At 43.2% G+C, this 23,335-nt stretch overlaps 1 protein-coding gene across 1 annotated transcript in view; it reads right to left on the bottom strand.

The window, feature by feature from the left end:
- Positions 1 to 22,788, bottom strand: part of TRHDE (thyrotropin releasing hormone degrading enzyme) — a gene marked incomplete at both ends in the record, with an annotated part of 209,879 nt that extends 187,091 nt beyond the window's left edge. The window contains 2 exons of the mRNA XM_082309145.1: positions 15,995 to 16,268; positions 21,956 to 22,788. Coding sequence (XP_082165271.1) covers positions 15,995 to 16,268; positions 21,956 to 22,788 — 1,107 coding nt within the window. The remainder of the gene's footprint in view (positions 1 to 15,994; positions 16,269 to 21,955) is intronic.
- Positions 22,789 to 23,335: the final 547 nt, after the last annotated feature.

Genomic DNA, 23,335 nt, shown 5'->3' on the forward strand with positions numbered 1-23,335 from the left:
CAAAGAGGGGTTGTACCAGGCCTTACCCTGGCAACAACAAAATTCCATTATTGGCAAAAACAATAACTGAACAGACACTAAACATGTAAGTCACACTCATTCTTATGACTGTACAGAATCAGGACATCTATTTCCCCTGCACTCAACTAATAACAAAGTCATTTATCTTTATATGAATACAAGAATAAAATACAAAAGGCATGTATTTTACTTAAAACACTGTCTGGGGTTAGCCATACTGGGTGATTGTGCATTGCCAAGCACTGATTTGATTTTCATTATACTGCACTGATGGCAAAGTCATTTATCTTTTTTCAGCTCCCAGTCTTCTTTTATCTTTTTCTTATGCTTCTGTATTTTTCCTCTATCCTGCAGTGTTGCTGAATGCTGATGAGCAGAAAACGGTACAAAACCACAGACCGTCTCTTTCAGATTAAAAGTTCAGGTATGGAAGATCCAATTTTTTTCCATTTTGGAGTTCCCAAAGAAGCTGTACATTTGGTATTGTCCAGCTATACAAAGATCAGTTAAATTCTTCACTAGCTCTCCTTCTCTAGAACAGACAGACTTTCAAACAATGACACGATGTTTCTTTCATGGTTCTAATGTGCTTTCTGTTAAGAAGAGAAATGATCTTCCTCTCACTGCAGCCTTGGATTTTTAACAAAAAATAAAGCGACCAATGCAAAAACAGTTTTCCACATACCAGAACCACAATTTTTACAATTTTTTTTCATTCAACTTGTTACATTTGTAGATTACTGGCATTCCATAAAAATCAGGAAAACTAGAAACATAAAGAAGAAAAAAAATCTTCCCAGTGTTCTAGTACTTAGCCTTTAAGTGTGTTAGCATCCCACCAGAGATGTGCAAACAACTGACTTTTTCAGTTCACCAGCTGATCTTGCCATTATTAGTTTGTTAGTATTGAACCAAGTTTGCCTTAACTCTGTTTCCCACCAAAATAAAACCAAAGTATTTAATGTCATGACAGACAATACATTCCTCTTGAAATAAAGCAGAATGCTTAATTTCCTAAGATTTGTTAAAAAAACAGATGTAACAGAATTACAGTCAAAATACTACAGCTTATGTTTAGAGTGATGCTTCACAAAGCAGACACCTCAGGTGTCTTTCAGATCCTAAAGGTCTCTATGATGTACATACCTGCATATAAGATGGTATCTGTACCTCCACTGTCAGTCAACAGAGGTCTGTTCAACAGAGTTAATAGAACCTGAAGAGTGATTCAGAATATTCCAGAACAGATACACCTACATCAGGTCAGCTGACACTGACTAAAATACACTCAAAGTGTTGAAGATGTTGGTCAACTTCAGCATAGCAATTGCATTTGCTGATGTTACTAGACTTCTCACACAGCAGTGACCTGAATCATAATTACCTATGACTTCTAGCCACAACCTTTATATTCTCTATTCACCTGTTTAGGCATGTATATTACCACATTGTCAAACCTTTTACAGCAAGACTTCTCAGTAAAGTTCCATCAAAGTTTTGTGCCACAAAACAGAACATGCAACTGCCATGTTCTTGCTAGCCACGGACTCTTCTGCCACACCAGCAGAGACAAGCAGCAAGGAACATGTCCAGAACTGATATGGACGTATAAGCAGAAAAGTGTGCAGTCTGTACAGAATTATTCAGAATAGTCATATGTACAAAATGCTGCAGGTGAATCTCATGATACCGAGTAGATGGTTGGTAAAACGGCAGATGAAATTCAACATCAATAAGTGCAAAGAAACGCAAATAGGAAAAAATAACCATAACTGTACATACACGGTAATAGAGTCTAAATTAGCTACAGCTCAGGGAAGAATTCTTGGAGTCACTGTGGACAGCTCTCTGAAAATGTCAGCTCAGTGCTCAGCAGATATTCAATAGGCAAACACAATGTTACAGCTGATTAAGGAAAGAATAAAAAACAAAACATTATTATTCCACAGAACAAACTCAAGCATATAAACTTTGAGCACTGCAGGCAGTTGTGGCACCACCCCTCTCTTTCACTCTGTTTCAAAACAGGCACTGTAGAACTTAAAGAGGCACAGAGAAAGGTGATAAGAATGAGATAGGAAGTGAATCCTATACAAGGACAGAGTAAGTGCTTTTGAGTTCTGAAAAAGGACAGCTAAACCATCTATAAAATCAGGACTGGTACACAAGAAGTGAATGAAGAACAACCAGTCACTGATCATCACAGCAAAAGAAGAGGGCAGCCAATGAAAATGTGGAATAAATGCATTTAAGTAAATGAGACACATAAGTAAAATACAGATCGTGTTGCCACCAATTGTCACAGAGAGCAAAGTGCAACAGCTTCCAACACGAATAATGTACATTCACAGAGAGCCAGTCCTTTGGTAGCTATTAAACCAGTGGCCCATGTATAACTCCAGGTCAGGGTCACTAATAGCTGGAATCTAGGAGTAATACTCCACTGGTTGTCATCTCTAAATTGGTCTCCATATAGGACACAGTAAAATATCTTCCTCTGTGGTTGTTCTTGGGGTTTTTTTAAAAGACTAGGAAAGAAAAATGCATGGGTTTTTTTGAAAAGACTGAAAAAAAAAATAATTCAGTGTAATCTAACACATGACTCAAAGGCCAGCTCTGGCTGTAGGTCCCTTCAAAGTCCCTCTTCATAGCGGATAATACACGGGGGTTTTTCCCCAACTATAGTGCCCAACACAGCTAGACTCCAGGAAATAACTGATAATGGGTTCTTATTAATCAGGAAGGTGAGGTACGGATAGAGAAATGGTAAAAACATCTCACCCCTCTGAAGGGTCTCACTTGTAATTCACACATACTGAGCACCTGGCATTAACTTCTTCACCTGAGTAATAATGAGAGCAGCTCGGATATGAAAGAGTGACACCTCCACGAATCGGAGAGTGGCAAAATACTTTCATAGACAGTTTTATATTGTTCTTACTCCATAGTTATGAGGGCATATCACTAAAAAGGACAGTCAAGCATTTCCTCCTCCTCCCAAGTTAGATCCATGGACTATCCACACGTTGGGTGAGATGGTTCAGTCAAAAGGTTATTAAATCTTTTTGTTAGTTTCCTTTTGCATTATTGCAATGAACAGGCTCACTGTCTAGCCGCAGAACACTAGATCTGACAGAAATGATTTAGCAAAAGTGTGCAGGCAAGGGTGAGGGGAACACTTCTGCTCAGTAGCAGCTCTCAGCTACACTGTGTTACACAACACTAAACTGCAACCTATGGTTCAGCAACATTATTTGAACTTGGTCTGCTGAATGAAAAACACAGAAGTCCTTGGACCTGAAAGACAGCGAGTCTGAAGTGACTAGATGCCACAAAGCAGCCACTGAAGAAGAAAAAAAAGGATATGAAAATCTATGGTTAAGAGTTGGTAGGTAGGGGGTAGCTTGTCCAAGTTCCGGTGACAAAGCTCAATAAATATGGAAAAGCACTTCAACTGGTAAATGTTTATTGTAACTGTTACAGTAGTCCAACTTCATGAAAACACCCCAGCATCAGTAAATCTCCTCTGTATTTGATGGGAAGCATCTTTCAGAGCAGATAGATTCCACAAGGAAATCAGTTTTATTCTTTTCTGGACTTCCTCATGTAGGTACTGCAAGGTGTCATTGTACTGGTGAGTTCAATTAGGGAATAGACTGTACAATTAAATGTATTTAAGTACTTTAAATGCTGCTAAAGCATATGCATATGTACAAAATGGTACTCAGGATATTTCTTCTTAGCCATCAACCCCGGAATAACGGAACTATGAAACCAGGCAACTCTACACTACCAGCTGCACTATGATTCACTGATCCTTTTTATCCTCACAATACTTTATGGTAGTATAATCATTCCTAGTCATGTGTGACTCATCAAAGTATTTTGTAGTAAAGACAAATGTTATAATATGCCCTATTGTAACCATGCAAATTACGAATCTTCATTTCCATACCTAAATTATGCTTTCGCTGAACTTTTTCTGCTGCTCAAGCAGCTCTCACATACAAGCTAGTTAGGCATTTCAAAGTTGTTTCATAGCAAGGAGTCCCAAGCTTTCTGAGAGGTGGCCTTCTTCATTCCCTTTCACTTTCTCAAGCCTCCTCATGCTTTCCACATCACAGTTCTGAAAAGGTTTGCACTAGGTTCTTAACTCTAAGATACCACCATAGCTCCTCTGTATGTCTCATGTTTCTTGTGGCCAGAAGTTAATGTAACTTTACTTAGCAGACAAATTTTATATAATACTTCCCACAGCAACTCTGAATCACCAGTCCTCTGTGGATCATCACAAGCCAAGCAACACAGAGACACAAGGAAAAGTTTCTAACTTTCTTTTTCTACACCAAGATATCATACTCCCAGTGAAGTCATCTGTCTACTGTCCTGGGGCCTATTAACTTTAATATACTTATTGCTATCCCTGTCCACAACAGATGTAATATTTTTAAGCAGAAAACTTAAGAGTCTCCTCTATTTCTTTATCCTCTGCATATTAAAACTTTTTAAAAAGTGATCATCAGGGTCAACGGGTGACTGCAATGTAATTTTAGAACTGCTCGTATTAACTGCCTAAATTTCCAGTTCAGACCAAATGGGCTTGGTTCAAGAACAAACATTAAACAATTCCAAGAAAAGTGAAGTACAACCTTGTGTTGTTTTTTTTTAAACCAAACACAAAAAGGAAACACCACTCCACATTTCATGGGTAAAACAGCAGACCACAATAAAGCATACTAAGAATCACAGCCCCATGGAGAATGCTCACTAAACCTCAAACTGAGGAAGGTCTCAGGTTCCAGAAGAAACCCCTGCTAGACACTCCTTCAAAAGAAGGAAAGGGAATAGAGAAGAAATAACATACATACCTTTCCCAATAGGAACTAGAATAGCAAAAGTTTTTAAATTCAAGCACAAAGGCAAACATACACTTTATATGCATCAGAGAAGCATACTCTCTGTGCAAGCAGATGGACAAATATTTGCATGAATACAACTTGAGCATGGGATGACAGGAGGCTTCTAAATAACGGCAGAATGCTACTACCTTTGCTGGTGCTTATCACAGAAAGGTGATATAGTAAAAGAACTGTGGACTGAAAGATAGCAGATATTCCCTGTGATCACTCTGTTCTCTTGCTCTAGAACTGCATATTTAACACATTTTAAGCATATGGAGTTCCTAAGTAATAAAAAACAAAGGTTAATGAAGAGAAGAAAACCAATTTTGGGCATCACTCCCTTTCCATCACCTGAATCCAGTTAGCAGAAATTAAGTAAAATGAGGAGAATTATTCCTTTAGTCTGGGGGAAAAAAGCAGTAGCCAAAAATATAAGTATTTATTTTCTGAATGCATATGCATTCATACATATGACTTTAAATGAAGCAGTACATGTTATCATTCATTGACATTCCCACATACAGATTTGGGCTTCTATCTGAATTACTCAGGTCAGACAAAAAACCATCAAACTTTCTCACCAGATATAAATCAGTCTCCCTTTTCTTCCATGGGTAAAGGGTAATAACAAACTTACTCCAAAACAACACTATCAAATTTTAAACATATAGGAAAACTTTTCAGTAAAACAAAACACAGCATGATGTACTGTTGTTCAACCATGGACTGTGATTTAATTAGACAGAGGACTGGGGAACTACAAGAAACACGTATGTGGTACGCAAATGATTCAGTAAGTATACTTCTTTCTTTGAAATTAATCCATAGGACTCCACTTCCCTTCTTCCTCCTCCACCTTTTAGTCCCTTCTTATTTATCTTTATTAACTAAGATACTGCTTGCTGTCCTAAGGATACGAACTCTTAATTGAGGTTCCAAGCCTCTGTGACTACCAAACTATCCACTGCTCTCGGGAAAGGGAGGGTGAGAGGGAAGAAAGTGTGGGTACCCCCAGAGGTGCCCCCGGTGAATGCTAATCACCACCTTTTGCTTCTTATCCCCTCCTCCACTGTAGTCATTTCAAATAAACAAAGTATTAGTCTTTTCATTCTGTCCCACACTGCCTTACAGCTCCACTGCATGCTGTGAAACAAAACACATCGCTAAATATTTTTCAGGATAATCCACTGTGGGATAACTTTTTTAATACACTTTAGGTCATTTACCCTTCAAAGAGAAACATAATCTGCTTTCAAATTATGCTGTTCCAAATAAGAAGATAACAGGCTCAGTTCTCATCTCCGGCTGCTCTTGCTATGTCTCAACAGCACACAGCAGCCAAAACGCTGCAAGACAAGAGCAGTGGATATCCTAGGGGTACTGTTCAGTTGAACCAGGCCAAGGCGGCTGCTTCTCTGCCACCTGTCCCCACCCCACTGCATGAGAGGGGTGCCAGGGGACAGGGTCGCGTGCAGGGCTCGAGCAGCTGGGCAGCTACAGCAGCTGCTACGAGATGGAATAAACTCAGAGAATGAAACCACCATCTGCAAGGTGGTCGAGAGTCACTCTGGCTATTCCCACAGCTGCAGAGTTTGCCCTGCGCAAACGACACCCTTGGAAAGTATCAGAGAAGGACATGTGAAGCCAGTCTGTGCCAGGCTGGACGCTGGAAAAGCATATTTATGCTATGAAGCTATGCCATTCTGGCATCTGATAAAAAAGTCTTCAGAAGAGGCACCTGAAGTGTGAAAGCACCCCACTGGAACAACGAAAGAGTCTTGTTAACCCTACAGACACCTTCACAGAAAATCAAACAAACAGACTAGGTCCTCTATTAGTACAAATGAGGGTAACACCACAAACTATAGAGCCTTTCCTCTACTCCAGGCAGCAAAAAATACTGGGACAAAGGCAAAAATAAGATGGCATTTGTACAGGTTTTCCAACACAAAAAACTGAGGTAAAGGCAAGCCTAAATGGTGAATGTTACAGACATTTGACTGTCAGAAAAGGAGGGATTGGACTGACAGCAGTTATGAATCTCCGAAATGACTGGTTACTTTCCCACCACTGGCCACAAAAACTGGGAACAAATAGGCTAAATTTCTTGTTTCTGTATGAAAAATATGATTAAAACTTACTTAAACTCTGGAGGAGAGACTGGTTTATAAATAAATAAAAGTATACATCACTCTCCTCCCTCACGAATACTGTACCTGTCAATCAGCTAGATGTCAACTAAGCCACCTGCCTCAGTAATCCATTTTCACTGCACAGAGCGCAGTTCCTATGGTAGGTATACGGGATAACACCGGTTTGACTGACAGATGTTCAGGCTGGTGCAGGAATGTGTTCACCTTTATGTTGTCCTGGGGTGAGATACCTTCTACAGATTATTTGGCACTTCATTTTGCTTTTATAGCAAGAGCATGACTCTTATGGAAACATGTTAATAGACTGTTGCTATTTCCTTGGATGTCAGAAAGCAGAATTCATGTTGATGCCAAGGACAGAGACCTTAACGAATAAGTTAATGAAGTCAAATATGACAGCAGAACATAAAGAGGCCTAAGGAGACATGAAAGAATGCAGCACAGAAAGTAGAGCACAGCTCGAGTGTTCAGCCTTCACTATGAGTTACATTGTCACAGTACGTACTACTAAGCATATGCTCATTAGTACATGAAAGGAAAAGGAAGCAGAGCCTTTCCTCCTCCATCTCCCTCCTTCCCTGCTTGTAATGTGGGAAATGGAAGGAACTGCAGGAACTTCACACTACCCTCCTCTGAGCAAATGGCAGGGAAGGAGTGGAAAGTACTAAGAGTCCCAGACTTTCCTTTCTTTTCATTAGCCAGCAGAGACCCCAGATGAAGCAACGCTCCTGAAGGTACGGAATTGCAGTCAAGACCCCGGCCTGATGTTTGTCCGAACAGCAATCACAGGTGCTGCCTCTCTCTCTGCTCTCTGTTACTGCAACCAAGCCATAAGCCTACAAATTAGCCATAAATTAAGAATTTACGCTTTTCAACAAAGTCTTCTTGCTGCTACGTACAAAGTTCAGTACACCACTGCCACCAGATACTTACAGACGGTCTTCCCAGGCAAAACCAAAACAAAACGTTGTTCCCAAACTCAAGTTTTTCAACTCAATAATATTATTTGCAGAGTGCAGCTGAGAGTTTATGTTAATAAAATAAATATCACATTTAAATACTGCATGTACTACAAGTGCTGACGAAGAGCATTTTTTAAAGGAGTAAGCACAATACATGTACAGTGTTTTCCTAGTGCATTCGACTTGCAAATTCAACCAGAAATCAATAACAATGGATTGCAAGTTTGCAATTTATGTTTTTAACAGATTCCCTGGCATATTCAGTTTAGCATGGATGCTGATCACATAGGGTGTTGTTTGTTTGTAGCATATTTTGTAGCTATAGTATTTAAAAATTAATAAACTAAGTCATTTTCAATATACAAACCTGAAACAGAATGGATAAACAAATATTGATGCAGTGAATCTGAAAAAGCTACGATTTCTTTGGATTACTAATGTAGTATATTATGGTTTCCCACTTAACTAAAACAATTCACAATAGTAAGCACTAAACTGGGTAAAAGGTACTTGTAGAACCAGCCTTTCTGTTGTTACTACAGAGAAATTTCATACAAGCAAAAGACAGCACAAGCACACCTACCCATGTTCATATGTGTGTGCTTTTCTAGCTCAATAAAAACACATACCTCCCATCACATTCTTTGTAACATACATTTTTATTTTTAACTGCTTGATGAAAGCTATTTTGGGGAAGGCAAGAGTGGGACATTTGTAATAAAAAACAAGAAACAAATGAGTATCAACATATCACTATCAGAGCAGCATTCCAGGACATACAAGTCTGCATTACAGCAGGCTTCAGAAATATGCCTGGTACTTCTTGCATTAGCTGCTGTTTATCAGACACACGTGTGGCCTCCCAGTGGTAAGTGATAGGCTAACAAAAGTTACTTTTCAGGTACAGATGGGCTTAGAAAGTAGAGCTTAACTCTGGAACTGGACTAAATTCAGGTTGCAGAGGAAGAAAGCTTCATTTTAATTGAGGACTAATTCTACTTTTGATAGCTAAATCATTCTGCTGTATCCAATTTGCTCACCCACAAAGAATTATCTGGTGTATAATTGCTTCAATACTGATTAATAAATAATAACTGATGGAGAGACTTTGCTGGCAGTTAATAACCAGCAGCTGAAGAGAGGGCCTAAGGCAGAGCCTCAGGCCTTTAACCCAGATAGTCATTAACTGACAGAAAATGCCTGGTCTTGAGATCACTACTGCTATTATGTAAAAATATTAACACATTTTTCAAATATAGAATAATTTTCTAAAAGCTACAGGCTGAACTGCACGATAAGTGCAGAGTTATTTTAGAGAGAACTGATGGTTTTGGTTTTTTTCTAGTAACTAACAAATGACAGAACCCACTGGGGAACAAGCTATTCTGAATAGTTTTTCAACCTGATTTTTTTTTTTTTTTTTTTTAAGACTACTAATGAAAGTCAGCTCCTCAGTCTCCTCAGACTGATCACTGCACTGCAGATGAGGGAATGCCCAGCCCAGCTCTCCAGCATCTCAGGGAGGGCTAGAAGCACTACACTACCTTCCGTCATCTTGTCTTAAGAACAAGTATAAAACCATGGTCCCATGGTGCTGGACCTAAACTAACATGAGCTGTTGGGCATGCACTGATTCTGACCTAAGTCTGCTTATGTGACTCCGTTCACTAGCCCTTCCTGGGCAAAAAGATTTTTTGCTTGTGCAGAATTGAGCAACTATTACTGCACAGATCCCATTTTTGAGACCACTCTATCTTTTTGTGTTCAGCCAAACTGAGCGAGCCCCCCAAATACAAGCCTAAGAGAATTCAGTGCTGGGACATTTATGCAGGCTCTCTGCAAGCCAGACAGCACTATGGAAACAGTAATTATCTTATTCTCCTTTTGCCAGCTTATTACAGCTCCTCTTTATTGGCCAGGATAAGACTTAACTGTACTGTAAGGTATTGAATTAAGATTTTTACTAACCAGGAGCTTGTGATCTCCAATTACGTCTTAGATAAAGTAATAACAAAACAGCAGCAGTGCAATAAAGGTTGGCCTTATTGTGGTATGACTTCTTAGAAGATCTTTCTTAGCCTCAAGGTCTTTCTCTGTATCAGGACAAATTACTCGGCACTGATCACTCTACAGTAATGTTTAATAAAACCAAAAGCAAGATGTACCTGGCTGTAGAGCTCTCCTGAAAATGTAATGCACATGGATTCAGACAGCCAGTGGAGGTCCTACCCTGCACAGCTGACCAAGCTGTGGTCAGGCCCACTCGCTGCCAGTCCTGCAACGTATGCTGCAACCATTTTGGAACAGGAGCGGGAGTAGCAAAAGTGAAACCACGCAAAATACTTCTTTCAGCACTGCCTTCCATCAACATTCCTCCTCCCACTCTCCACCACCCAGCCAGATAGCCACTTCCTTCCACTGCTGCTCGCTCCCATCTGCTCTGGTGCTGCCTGCAGTTGCTCTTCTAACCTCTGCGCCCACAATTCCTCCTGACTCCACTCCTTTCCACGCACTTTCCTATTTTTCTTTTTAGCAGATACTCCCCCTGACAAGAGCCACTTTAAAGCTGCCAGTTGGCACTTTATTTCCATACCTATCTCCACACCCCATCCACAGCAAAAGAGAAGAATGGTAGACGATGAATCTCCCTGAAACATCTCTTTCCAGCAATGCATTTTTCTCCACTGATATACTCTGCTTTGTCTCTGAGCGCTCACTCTTTCCACTAACTGAAAAGCTAAAGAATTAGCAGGGAAAAAAAAAAAGGAATTAAAATAACTTATGAGACAGTGAGAAAGCATGCAGGATATAGTGAGTTTCCATGTCCACCTGACAAAGGAATGATGAGAAACAGAGGGTTTGGAGAATAGAAGTACAGCTAAACACGAAGTACAGTAAAAATAAATCCAGACAGGGGAAAAATAAAGTATCAATAGTAGGAAAAGGCCTGGTGGACTGAAAGGACAGATAAAGACAACAACGAAGGAAAGAGACACAGAGATGATGTGACAGACATTACAATCCAGCCAGCAGTATTTCACTTTTAAAAATTACTGATAAAGAACATACGTAAGAGGTATGATTAGAAAACACAACATATGAGTAGAAGCAAGCAAGCCTGTGAAGGTAAGTGGCGCCTTCTGGATTATTGTACTGTGCAAAGATGACAGTACACAGATCCCACAATTTTCACGAACTACAGCTGGCACTGCTGCAGTGGGTCTCAGGCCATATAAAGATCAGTAAGGGCATCCGTCCTCTCTCAATACAGCATTACCTCAGGCAGCACCCTGGTAAAACGATACTGCTCTCTAGTCTGCAGCAGCACAGATCACTGCACCACATCCCTTTCCACAAGAATCAAGTGATTTGAATCACTGCCTGTAATCCCAGATGAATCTGAACAACATATTACATATATCTATAATGCACATAAGAAGTCAACTCTGATTTTAAATTACCTGCTCTGGAAGGGATTCTGGTCAGTCCCATATGGACTTAAGAGTTATGCTAATGATTCATATCCACTGATCTGTGCTCCTAGAAAAGCACCGCTTGTCTTAATTCCCCTTTCTAAATTAATTTTAGTGTATGAAATATAGAACATCATCATGTCTACAAGAGTTATATAGGATATATCAAATTTACTGTTTTGATTGGCTACCTAAGCTTTCCAAAAGTCAGTTTCTATTTATAACTTGATTTGCATTTGAATCTCATGCTTAGGTTAAAATTAATTTTGAGGTCAATGTCATTCTTTGAGAAAAACTGAACAGCTAACACTTAACCATTTTTGAGGAACAAGCCTGCTTTTAATCTGTTTCTTTTATTCCTCAGGGAGTTTATCTACCCTTGACCACAGCAGTTTAGTAAGACTGGTCAGCTGGAAGAGAGGTGAGATTTTAATCATTAGCATGGTGTCAAAACTTGAAAGGACACTTCACTGCCCCTTCCCCCCCCCACACACACACAAAAATGCTTTGTGAACCAAAACCAGGTTCAAGAAAGTTCCAAAACAAAAGCAATAGTATATGCAAGCTGAAGTCTTTTACGTGTCTACTATACGTCTACAAAATAAATACAATATACACAGCATTAATTGAAGATAGATTCCCCAACACAAGAAATTGCTCATCAAGGTATTTCAGTATGGGGGTTCGGTTAATTTCCTGAACATTCTTTCATTTTTAGATGCAAACTTACTTTTATCATACATTTACATTCATTGTCATGGATATGGGAGCAACTAAATTTTAGTGGAAAAAAGTGGCTTCAGAGGAAACCAAGAAGTTTAGAATTGTATGTGCCAGTGTCCTGGTTTCGGCTCAGAGTAAGTTAATTTTCTTCCTAGTAGCTGTTCTGGATTTAGGATGAGAATAATGTTCATAATACACTGATGTTTAAGTTGTTGCTAAATAGTGTTTACACTAGTCAAGGACTTCCCCTGCTCTGCCAGGTGCACAAGAAGCTGGGAGAGAGCACAGCCAGGACAGCTGTCCCAAACTGGCCAAAGGGCCATACCATATGATGCCATGTGGTCAGTATACGAGCTGGGGGGAGTTGGCTGGGAGGCAAGGACCGCTGCTCAGGGACTGGCTGGGCATCAGTCGGCAGGTGGCGAGCATTCGCATCGTGCATCAGTTGCTTTGTATATTATTATTACTACTACTGCTACTATTTTACTTTATTTTATTTCAATTATTAAACTGTTCTTACCTCAACCCACGAGTTTTCTCACTTTTACTCCTTGGATTCTCTCCCTCATCCCACTGGGGGCGGGGAGTGAGCGAGCGGCTGTGTGGTGCTTAGTTGCTGCCTGGGGTTAAACCACAACAGCCGGGTTTCGGGTAATTTCAAATTCACCCAGTCGTGTCCATGAACTCCTGGTATTGCAACATGAAAGACTCAAAAAGATGGATTACCTCAGCAATTCATCTGAATGAACACAGCTCTAAAGTGTTTGCTGTGAGTTCATCCCTTAGAAGATACTCTTTCAACAAAACTGAACAACAATGAAAGATGATCAGACCACAAATGGACTGAAAAATAGCAAAATATATTTAACCAACAACTCAGTGTAAACTATTTTGGTATTCCTGGGCATTAACATACCTCTATGATAGAGGTACTATAAAAAACAAGAACTAAAACTCTAGACTAACCGAACAATTTTATGGGATAAAAGACTATCTCAACCTATATAGGCTTTTGGTCTTCAAGTCTTTGTGAGGATTATCCGCTGATTTGCATAATTGTTGGCAAAGTTCTGTACAATGCTACTATCAAGCCGGTGGAGTATACATTTGTATGTCCTACATGCACTGATCCCACAGACTCAAACGTAACTATCAGGCCCCAGTAGCCACAAATGACTAACAAATTAATACTTGGACATTCTCTTTGGATTCCTGTTAAACCTAAAGTCTTGAGAAAAGTTTTGCCAAATATGAGAACAGCAGCAAGTTATCAATTATTGCCTATAAGACATGAGTGTGACTCTGCCTTCAGGGTATCAAACACACCCAAGAAGCAAAAGTCTGCAGGATACGAGCTCTGAATAACACTACAAAAAAAATGAGTTAAAGAGGTTGTATCTTTCAAATTGACAGTCCTGAGGTCCATCCCCCCCGTTTCATGTATTTGCTTACACTGATGTTGGAAGCTGAACTGCTTGCAGCTGTTTCTCAGATGTGTCTAGGACATTTCGAAGTGAGACAACAAGGTAGTATGATGTAGGACAAACTTGCAAGTGTTACACTGCGTTAGAGCACAAGGAACATGAGACCTACCTACTACAGTATACATCAAAAACTTCCATCTTAGAGTTAAAGGAGAACCTCAAGTAACAAGTGTTTCCTAAAGCTGAAAAACACCAGGTCATTCTTAGCTTAAGACTAAATCCTTGAGCAGGTGGAGTACATTACAATGAAAATCATCAACTCCTACCTGGATAGAAGCCTGTTTCAGTACTGGTCGATAGGGAGTAAGAAAAGGCCAGATATCTCACCCTGTTCGACTAGGCCAGTGAACACTCCTCTTTATCAGGGAGCGTAGTGATAGGATGAGGGGTAATGGTTTTAAACTGAAAGAGGGTAGATTTAGATTAGATATTAGGAAGAAATTCTTTACGGTGAGGGTGGTGAGACACTGGAACAGGTTGCGCAGAGAAGTTGTGGATGCCCCATCCCCGGAAGTGTTCAAGGCCGGGTTGAATGGGGCTTTGAGCAACCCGGCCTAGTGGCAGGTGTCGCTGCCCATAGCAGGGGGATTGGAACCAGATGATCTTTAAGGTCCCTTCCAACCCCAACCATTCTGTGATTCTAGGATTCTATGACTATTAAAACAGCCAGAGGCAACCAATTCCTTGACCTAAGATCAATCCCTCTTGTATAGATAATTAACCTGCTGTGAAAAAAAGAAAAAAAACACACCACACAAAAAAAAACCACAAACCCAAAGGCTTTCAGCCATCACACATAACCACTGGGACTGCAAGCCTGGCCTCAGCAGTTCCCACATCCTTACACTCATAGGTTAAAGCACCTCAGAGAACCACTTCCTAGCCATGCTTCCTCCTCCCCTTCCGTGGGGCCAGAGGGTAGTGTCATAGTCTGCTGGCCATGGTATGAAAGGGCTGTAAAGGAGTGAAAGGCCCCCAGTGTCCTACCCAGCTGTTCCAGTGACAAAAACAAGACCTATTTCCTGATCACTTCAGTATCACCTAAATGAGGGATGCCAATGCAGAGGGCTGTCCTGGGTCCACCTTCCGTCAGCACAGCCTTGAATCCATACTAGGGCTCTGGCAGTCGCACAAAAAGCTGGATCAGAGAACTGATTTGGTTGAAAACTTACCACATTTTTCTTTATTTTTTCAGGTCAGTTTTCAGCCAGATCATATAGCTGTACAGAGCTGAAGGCTGACATAAGGAAGGCAAATACCTTTGGCTCAGAGAAGGTAGGATCAGTTCCCTCCACAGCAGCTCAATGCTTAGGATAGCTAAAAGGGGCTATGGAGACATTTCCTGACCTGATCAGCCATGGAAGGGAGGCCTGCAGTCCTTCCTCACCCCCCGAGGCTACACTACTAAGTCATAGAGCATTTGCAGAAGTAGAAGGTAAACACCCCTTTGCACAGACACACAGCCTAGCCCTCTGCTTCCAGAACTAGTTCTGGTTTTTTATTCACAGTAACTAAGAAGAAAGGGTTTCTCTGTAAGTTCACCTGAAAAATCAAGATGACAGCGCTGTGAAATATTCTATTAAGCTGACAGCATTTCTCATGTATGTTTTGGCTTGTTATACAGTTCAGAGCTTGATATTTGTAAACAAAAACAAAACTGACATAAATAAAGGATTTTCTCTCTTTTTTTCATGGCATAACTCCTGGAATCGTGCCATATTTGGAAACAACAGCTCCAGAAAGTTAGTGCTTCCATCAGTCTGGACCTGCACAGGAAGCTGATATGTTGTAAAGTCCTGCTCCTAAGCAAGAGCTCTAAGACAGAAATTACTTTATCAGCCTCCTGAGCTAGCACACAGCACACCGACAGACATGTCAGTACTGAAGGAAGGAGACTGGAAATGCTGCCAGCACTACTGCTTTCTTTTAATAAATAGTCCCACGAACACTGGTATTGAAAAGGCTACAGGAAAAACAAAAGAAAACTTCCCAAGAAAATCAAAGTGAAGTGAAATGGCATATTTAAAAGCTTAAAATGTCATCAGACAACCACACCTATTAAACTAACCAGTTACAAAAAGTATCAGACAAACCAAAAATGTTAGACAAACCTTCAGAAAAGGTCCCAAACAATACACGCTATCATCAAATAAACTGGCAAATTTTAGGAATGCTAATCAAGAAAATACTTTAAGTACTTGATGTTATGATCCTTTACAAAAAGTGAAGGTTTTCAAAGTAACAAAATGTATTTGATACAGCATTAGAAATACTTACAACTACTCCACTCTTGGTGACAGTTTCCCGGTATGTAAAATTGCACACTGCCCAAGCTAGGTAATACGTGGACATGAGAGGGGTCTGTGAAAAGTGATCTGTAACCCATCCATCTTCTTCAAAAACAGAAGTTTCAACTGGCATGTTGGACAACGATAAGTAAGTTGCTTGATGCCTGATGCTGATTTTGAAAGTGGCCTTGTAGATGGGCTCGTCAAAGCAAGGAAAGGCTTTTCTGGCATGAGTAGGAGAAAACTGTGTAACACCGAGAAACCTAGAAAAGAAGCAAACAAAAAAAACAAAGCAATTACTAACTGTGCACAGCACTTGATTAATGCATGTACCAAATAAGACATTGCTTGCATATTGTGGTTTAAGGGGCGGGAGAAAACAAACTGTACAAAGTATACAGTGTTTGAACACTGCTTTATCACTTTCTTATTACCTGTACCACAACGCAATTGATATAAAGTAATGGTCTACAAATTTCCTACAGATTTGCAGACACCACACTGATGTTAAATAAATAATCCCTCGCCTTGTATCAAACTTCAGGTTCTAGCAGTTTTGTTCATCAACATGCGGAAAAAAAATTAGCCAATATTGGTTATACGGTGTAAAACAAGCAGAGTCCTCAGTTCAAACCACGATTTAACAGCCTTCGGGGAGTTCACGCTGTCCTGAGACACCAACAGGGCACTTTGCCTTTCTTTGGGCATGAGAACTTACGGTCACATAGTGCACTCAAGAGAGTCATTGTTTTCCCACTGCTGATTACTTCTGTACCGGTTGCATGTAGGTCTGAGACACGCTGCTATACAGCACTGCTGTGACTGTGCAAGTCCAAAAAACCATTCTGTGAGCTTTGCAGAATTACAAATATAAGCAAATGATTAAACGAGCAGAGAGTAGTTCACCATTCTTCTATATGTGCTTTTCTTTTCTGGTGTATTTTATAGAGAACAAATTGATGTTCTCAGTTAATGGGTCAAATTATGAAAAGACCTGTGAAGGAGGAAGAGACATTTATTACGCCACTGCAGAGAATGGGAAGGCTTTAGTTTGATAATAAAATCTGTAACTGTTTTCTTTGGAACTAAGGAGATTTTAACCCAGATAGAGAATAGGAACCTTTCTGGGATAGAGACCTATGTTTACACATTTGGAGAAAACCCATGTGCAAGGATCTCTTGTCGCAAGAAGCGACACTTAAAAGGTTGAATTATGGGGTTCGATAAGAATATTTTCTGGAGGCATGCAGGACGAGAAAATGACTATGAGCCAACTACGTAACTGTAAAGGTAGCACATATGTAGGCTTTTTGACTGGTGCTGATTTACGTCTCACTTTCCAAGGTTCCATCAGTGGAAATAACCATGCAATTTTAGATACAAGGTAAACATTTATCAGAATTTTAGAGGTTGACTAATCATCTGTTATTCCTCTGAGGGAAGAGGATGGGTGGATAGATTTGATATAGTGAAAATGGTGGCACCTATTATTAATCAGTCTGTAAGCATTATTCTGCAATATGATACTCTCTAACGCCAAGGAAGAAAAAATAGGTAGCCTATAAGGAAAATAAAGTATCTAATTAACTTTTTCTAACATTTCTTGGGTTTTATACATATTTTGGAGCATTTTTTTATTAAAAAAAAAAAATGAAGAAATAAACTTCCTGAAATTTTACACTTTTATCTTGCTATAGTGCATCGACACCTGAAAGAACTAGATACATGTTTTCTGGCGAAATTATCACCTCTTTCAAATAAGGCTAATTTTTAAAAACTTGAAAATTTTTTCCACCACTGAAACAGTTGGTCTTTTGTTTAAAACAAAAAGCCTTATTTGGCTAGTAATTATTGAAGGAATTCATCATATCGCATTTTTCTTGTCTCATTATAAAACATGGATTACTAAAATCATAATTCTGCATAAGGTTGCTAAATATAAGGTAAAAAGTTGGTGCCAGGTATTCCAGTGTTAATCCAACAAAATTCCATATTATCAGTGGATTTGCACCAGTGCAACAAAGCCAAACCAGCCAATTAAATGAAGCAAAGCAACTTAATTTATATGCAAAGTATTTCAAGTGGACCTGATTCTGCATTCTAGGCACGCTCTAAACAGCTACAGACATCAACAGATGCTTCAAGTGAGCATGGAAAACTGTACTGGCCTGTTATTAATAAAGCAAGAATGATGAACTTTCCTCTGCAATTAACAATTTTAATGAGCTCAGACACACATGTAAATGCATACTTAGGGAATACTGTATATATTCTGACACTCTCTAAATAAGGAAGTTTTTTTCCCCCCCACTTCTTGGAGATCCCATCAGTAGTCTTTTGATATTTGTTACGTGTTAGGCCATTGAAACAATCTCTTCACCAGCTAATAAAACCCAGTAAACTCTGCATCTTCTGTATTCTCAGAGAGAGCTAGATATATCCGCATACACATAACTGGGCAAACACTAGGTAGTCAATATTTCATACTAAAAATACATCCACTACCAATAACAGTGATATTTATAACATGTGCATTACTATCAAACATCGATTTGCTTGTTGTGCCATAAAGCAAAACAAACAAAAAGTTAAAAACAGCTTCACAAAGACTAAACCCTTACACCTTTAAAAAACAAACAAACAAACATTGTCTGTGTTTATCTATTTCTCTCTGTTAGGAGGAAAAAACAAGCAACACTTCTATAGCATGCCAGAAGTGAAGACCAGGCTGAGTATTTCATCCATCTCTCTCCACACCTCTCTGGGCACTGACATTTTTATCTCCAATTCCCCAAAATATCACCATAAAAAGTTATACTTCTGGGAATGACAGCCTTGCAGCCTGTCTTCTCAGCATACCCACGGCAGTGATTTGCAGGTGTTTTAATTCCACCTCATCTATTAAAGGAAGACATGTGTTTCCTCAACAACCTATCTATTTTGACATCTTAGTTGTTATAACATGGAAGAATATGTCTGTTTGTTTTGTCTGCCTGATGTAAGAATTTTTTTGCCTTTTCATTTATGCCAAAGTTTTATGTTCATTTAAATTATGTGTGCATATTCTTATGGTACTCTACAGTAGCTCTGTATTAAATGTCTGCTGATTACTGCCAGTAAATTCTGGCACATAATGCAAAGTAAATTTGTAGCATATCACTTGCATTTCACATTTCAATTAAAGTAGCAAAGATTTCAGTAAGAAAATAAATACTTTTATTTGGCTATCAACATTTCAGGCTGATTTCTGACTTTCACCTGTGAAGACCTCAGAAAATGAACTAACTTTATGAAAAAAAATGATAAAGCGAATGCATTACTATGTTTGTGAAGCCTCACAGTTAGCCAGAGTTATTCACTCCTCATGTACAAAAAAAGTGAAAAATGATGGTTTAGACCCGTTTATAGCAACCGCTACTCCAACGATGTTGCTGTATTTTAATCGAATATAAAGATGTCAAAAAGCTCAAGTCCTGCTGGAACATCAAGGTCTTTCAGAGCATGAGAAGCCTGTCTATCTATCATAGTAGAAGGCGTCCATGTTTAAGGACTACAAATGCTTATATGTATTACATTAAAAATGGGTTATTAATCAAAATGCAAATTGCTACACTGCAAGAGCACGCTCTGAACAAAGAAGTTCCCTGGTTTAAAATGTGTATTATTTACTTTATACTACAGTGAGTCGTTAAGCCTGTGACAGTTGAAAAGGAAAAACAGTACTCCTATTAAACACCTGAAACTATAACCGCTCACTGATTACAGTTTTAAAAACAGCATTTTACTGAAAGAGATATAAATGAGCTGGTATAAAGAAAAAATGCCACTGATTTCAATATAACAATGCTACCTTACATAAGGCAAGGATCTCGCCTGATATGACTATATTCAAGTATATTAAAAACAAAGCAACTTGTATCTGAAAAGTTACACAGAAAGTACTGAGAAACGCATTTTACCATCGCCTTTCACTCCATGTCTAAAGCTAGCTTGATGATTCAAAAAGTGAACAGGCCTTTTTTATTGTTGTTTTTTTTAAATCATGACTGGGGCATCGGTATTGAAGTGTAATACAGTAACTTTGAAGAAATGTCACTGCAACACCTATTTGACAGTTCAATTATTCCTATACAAAGTCTAAATACACAAGAATAATAACTGCTTAAATAATTTCTTGGGTTTGTAAAGTGAATTATACCCCCTGCTGTCAGAAATATTTTGTCTTCTGATTTGCCCAATTCCATACAGGTCTGCACAAACTCCCGATTACCCCAGTCATTCACTCCTCAGTGATAAAAGGCATTTTATCTGCATCTTTTCCTACAACCATGCTTGTCCAAATATCCATTTTATTTCACTGCGATGACAAATCGCACAAACTTAATTTCAATCCTGCTTGCAGTTCTAACATCGGGCTGTTTAAAACTGTCAGTAATCATAGTAAAGAAAATATGTTTTAATATGAAGGCTGTTGATTTAATTGAGTTGGTGAGCGCTCTTTTTCTGTCTGACTTGGGTTTTTTGCCCAACTAACTTTTTTTCCCCAATTCTTCCAACTATAAACTCTCCGCTTTGCAGTACAAAACAGTAAGATTCAGAAAGAGAGAACCTGTGACTGCACGGATATTTCAAAAAAGGACAGCTTAAAAAGAAACTCATTCTGAAGTGACAGACAATGCCAGAACTATCAAGAAGTCCATCCCATCTTTCTTTTCTATTACAAAATCTGACTATCGTTAAGAGAAAACTACTTAAAAAAAAAAAAAAAAAGCCTCTGTAACTGCCTGAACGGGGCCTCCACAGTGACCCTGCCTACCATAGCCAGGGCCTCGACAGGGACCCAGGGGCTACAATAACAAGAGTAAGTACAGATCGAGATCGACTCCTGCTCCACATGAAAAGGGTGAACACTGACCAGGTTTGCTCTGTCACAGGGTGCAAATCTGCAGTGATTCAACTGCAGCAGGTGGCGTAAACGCCTTCACGTGAAGTGAAGTCCCATCCCACCACCTTATTTCTTCGAATGATGAAATAAAACCAAAAGAGCGGGGAAGTTTCGCTCCCCCGCGCGCTGCTGTTGGTAACCTGCCCAGGCTCCGTCACCGGGCAGCTGGACGCAGGAGCGTTTACTGCACAGACCCGGAGCCTCCGTTCCGGGGTGGCCCCGACGGGGACAGAGCGGGCGGCTCCTTCTACTCCTGTCACCCCTGGAAGCTCACGCGTTACCACCCTCCGTTTCCGAGCTGCGCAGGGCCACCTCCTCGCCTGCCGGCTACAGCCCGCAGCCCTTCCCGCCCGAGGCGGAGCGCCCGGCTCACCTGGCGGCGGCACCGGCTGGCACCGGCTAACCCCGGCCCGGCCCGGCCTCCTGCACGGCCCCCGCCCCAGGCCGCCCCGCAGCCCTGCCCGACCGAGGCAGCTCCGCCCGCCCCCGGCGGCGCCCGGCCTGCCCCCGCGCCCCGCTGGCTCCCACACAGCCCCTCAGCCTCGGCCGCCGCCTCCGATCCGCCCTCCAGCCGCTCTCCCGACCCCGGCCGGTGGGGCGGAGCGGGGAAGGGCTGGCGGCCGCCGGGAGCCTCCGCAGCTCCGCCTCCCCAGCACCAGCCCTCAGGAGCGGCCGGACGGCGGAGAGGACCCCCGGCGGCGGGCGGCGAGGCCCGGCCTGCGCTCACCGACCTGCCCGGCGGCCGCTGGGCGCGGGCCGCCCCTCGGCCCGCCGCTCCCCGGCCCGCGGCAGCCGGCCGGGCCCCGGGCCCCTCAGCGCGCCGCGCAGCCCGCGGCCTCACCCGCCCGGCGGCGCCGCGGCCCGCCGGGTCCTAGCGCCGCCCCGCCCGAAGTTCGGCGCGGGCTGCCGCGGAGGGGCGGGGGCCGCCAACTTCGGGCCGAGTTGAGCCGAGGCGGGCCGGCGGCGGGGCCGCCCGCCGAGCCCCTCCCGCCCCCGCCCCGCTACCTTCTCTCGCCGTGGAGGACGTAGGAGCTGCGGAAGAAGCCCAGCAGCTCGTTCTCGATGAGGGCGTTGTAGATGATCTTGAGGTTGTAACTTCGCTGCACCTCCAGGCTGCGGTTGAGGACGACGACGAAGACCTGGGTCTGGGGGTAGAGGAAGGAGCGGGCCACCCGCACGCCGCCGGCCAGCTTGTCCTCGGCCACCCGGACCGCCTCGATGTGCATGCGGTGGGCGTGCAGCACGATGTAGCGGCTGGCGTTCCGCACCTCCAGCTGCACGTTCACCTCCCCGCTGAAGGTGAAGTTCTCCATGAAGGCGCTCAGCATCAGGTTGTAGTGCAGCGGCCGCAGGTGCCGCGGCAGCCGCGGCCGGGCCCAGGGCGGCAGCTCCCGCCGCCGCTGCCACTCCTCCTCCTCCTCCTCCTCCTCCTCCTCTTGCTTCTCCTCCGCCGCCGCCGCTTCCCCGCCCCGCGCCTTCTCCTCCGGCCGGCCGGGGGGCTGCCCCGTGCCGGGCGGCTGCCGGGCCGCCCCCGAGAGGCTCCCGTTGCCGCCGGCCCGCGGCGGGCCGTCGGCGGCGGCGCCGCACTCCTCGAAGCGGACGCTGAGCAGCACGGCGATCATGGTCACCGCCAGCAGCGCCAGGATGGAGACGGCGAAGCCCAGCACCAGGCGCTTGTGGACAGCGATGTGCCGCTCCGTGGTGCGGGGTCTCGGCCCCGCCGCCTCGGCCCAGGGGCCCGGCGGCAGCCCCCGGCTGCCGTTCCGCAGGGCGGCCTCCTCCTCGATCATCATGGGGGTGACGGGCGGGCGCTTCTCCCGCTTCTCCTCCAGGGCCATCACGGCAGCGTCGCCCCCGCCTCCCGCGGGGCCGCCGCCCCCCGAGGGGGCCCCGAAGGCATGGGAGGCTCCGAGGCAGGGGGGCCCTCGGCCCGCGGGGGGACGCGCCGCCGCGCCGCCTCTCACTTCCCGACGAGCCGCATCACCCCTGGCTGCCGGCAGCCCCGCCGGGGAGCGGCCCCCGGGCGGGGGAACGGGACGGGACGGGGTCGGGCAGGAGCCGGCGGCGGCGGGCGCTCCCAGCCGTCCGGCCGCCGGGGCCGCGCCGCGCAGGCAACTTGTGCGGCTTCTGCGGGGCACTTCAGCACATGCCGCCCAGCGCACCTCGGCGCCAAGGGGGAGGGCTCTGCCGCCCCGGCCCCCCCGCTAGCGCCGCCGCCCGCGGGGAGCTCTCCTCCTCCCCCCGCGCCCCGAGCCGCCGGGGCCGGGGTCGGGCTCCGCGCCCGGCCCCGGCAGCGCCCGAGCCATGCGCGTCCCGCGCCGCCCGCGGGTCGGGCCGCCCCCGCGGGGCTCGCCCGGCACCGGGGGCGGCGGCACCGGACAGCGG

This window comes from Platalea leucorodia, assembly GCF_965183815.1.
Source record: "Platalea leucorodia genome assembly, chromosome: 4".
NCBI lineage: Eukaryota > Metazoa > Chordata > Aves > Pelecaniformes > Threskiornithidae > Platalea > Platalea leucorodia.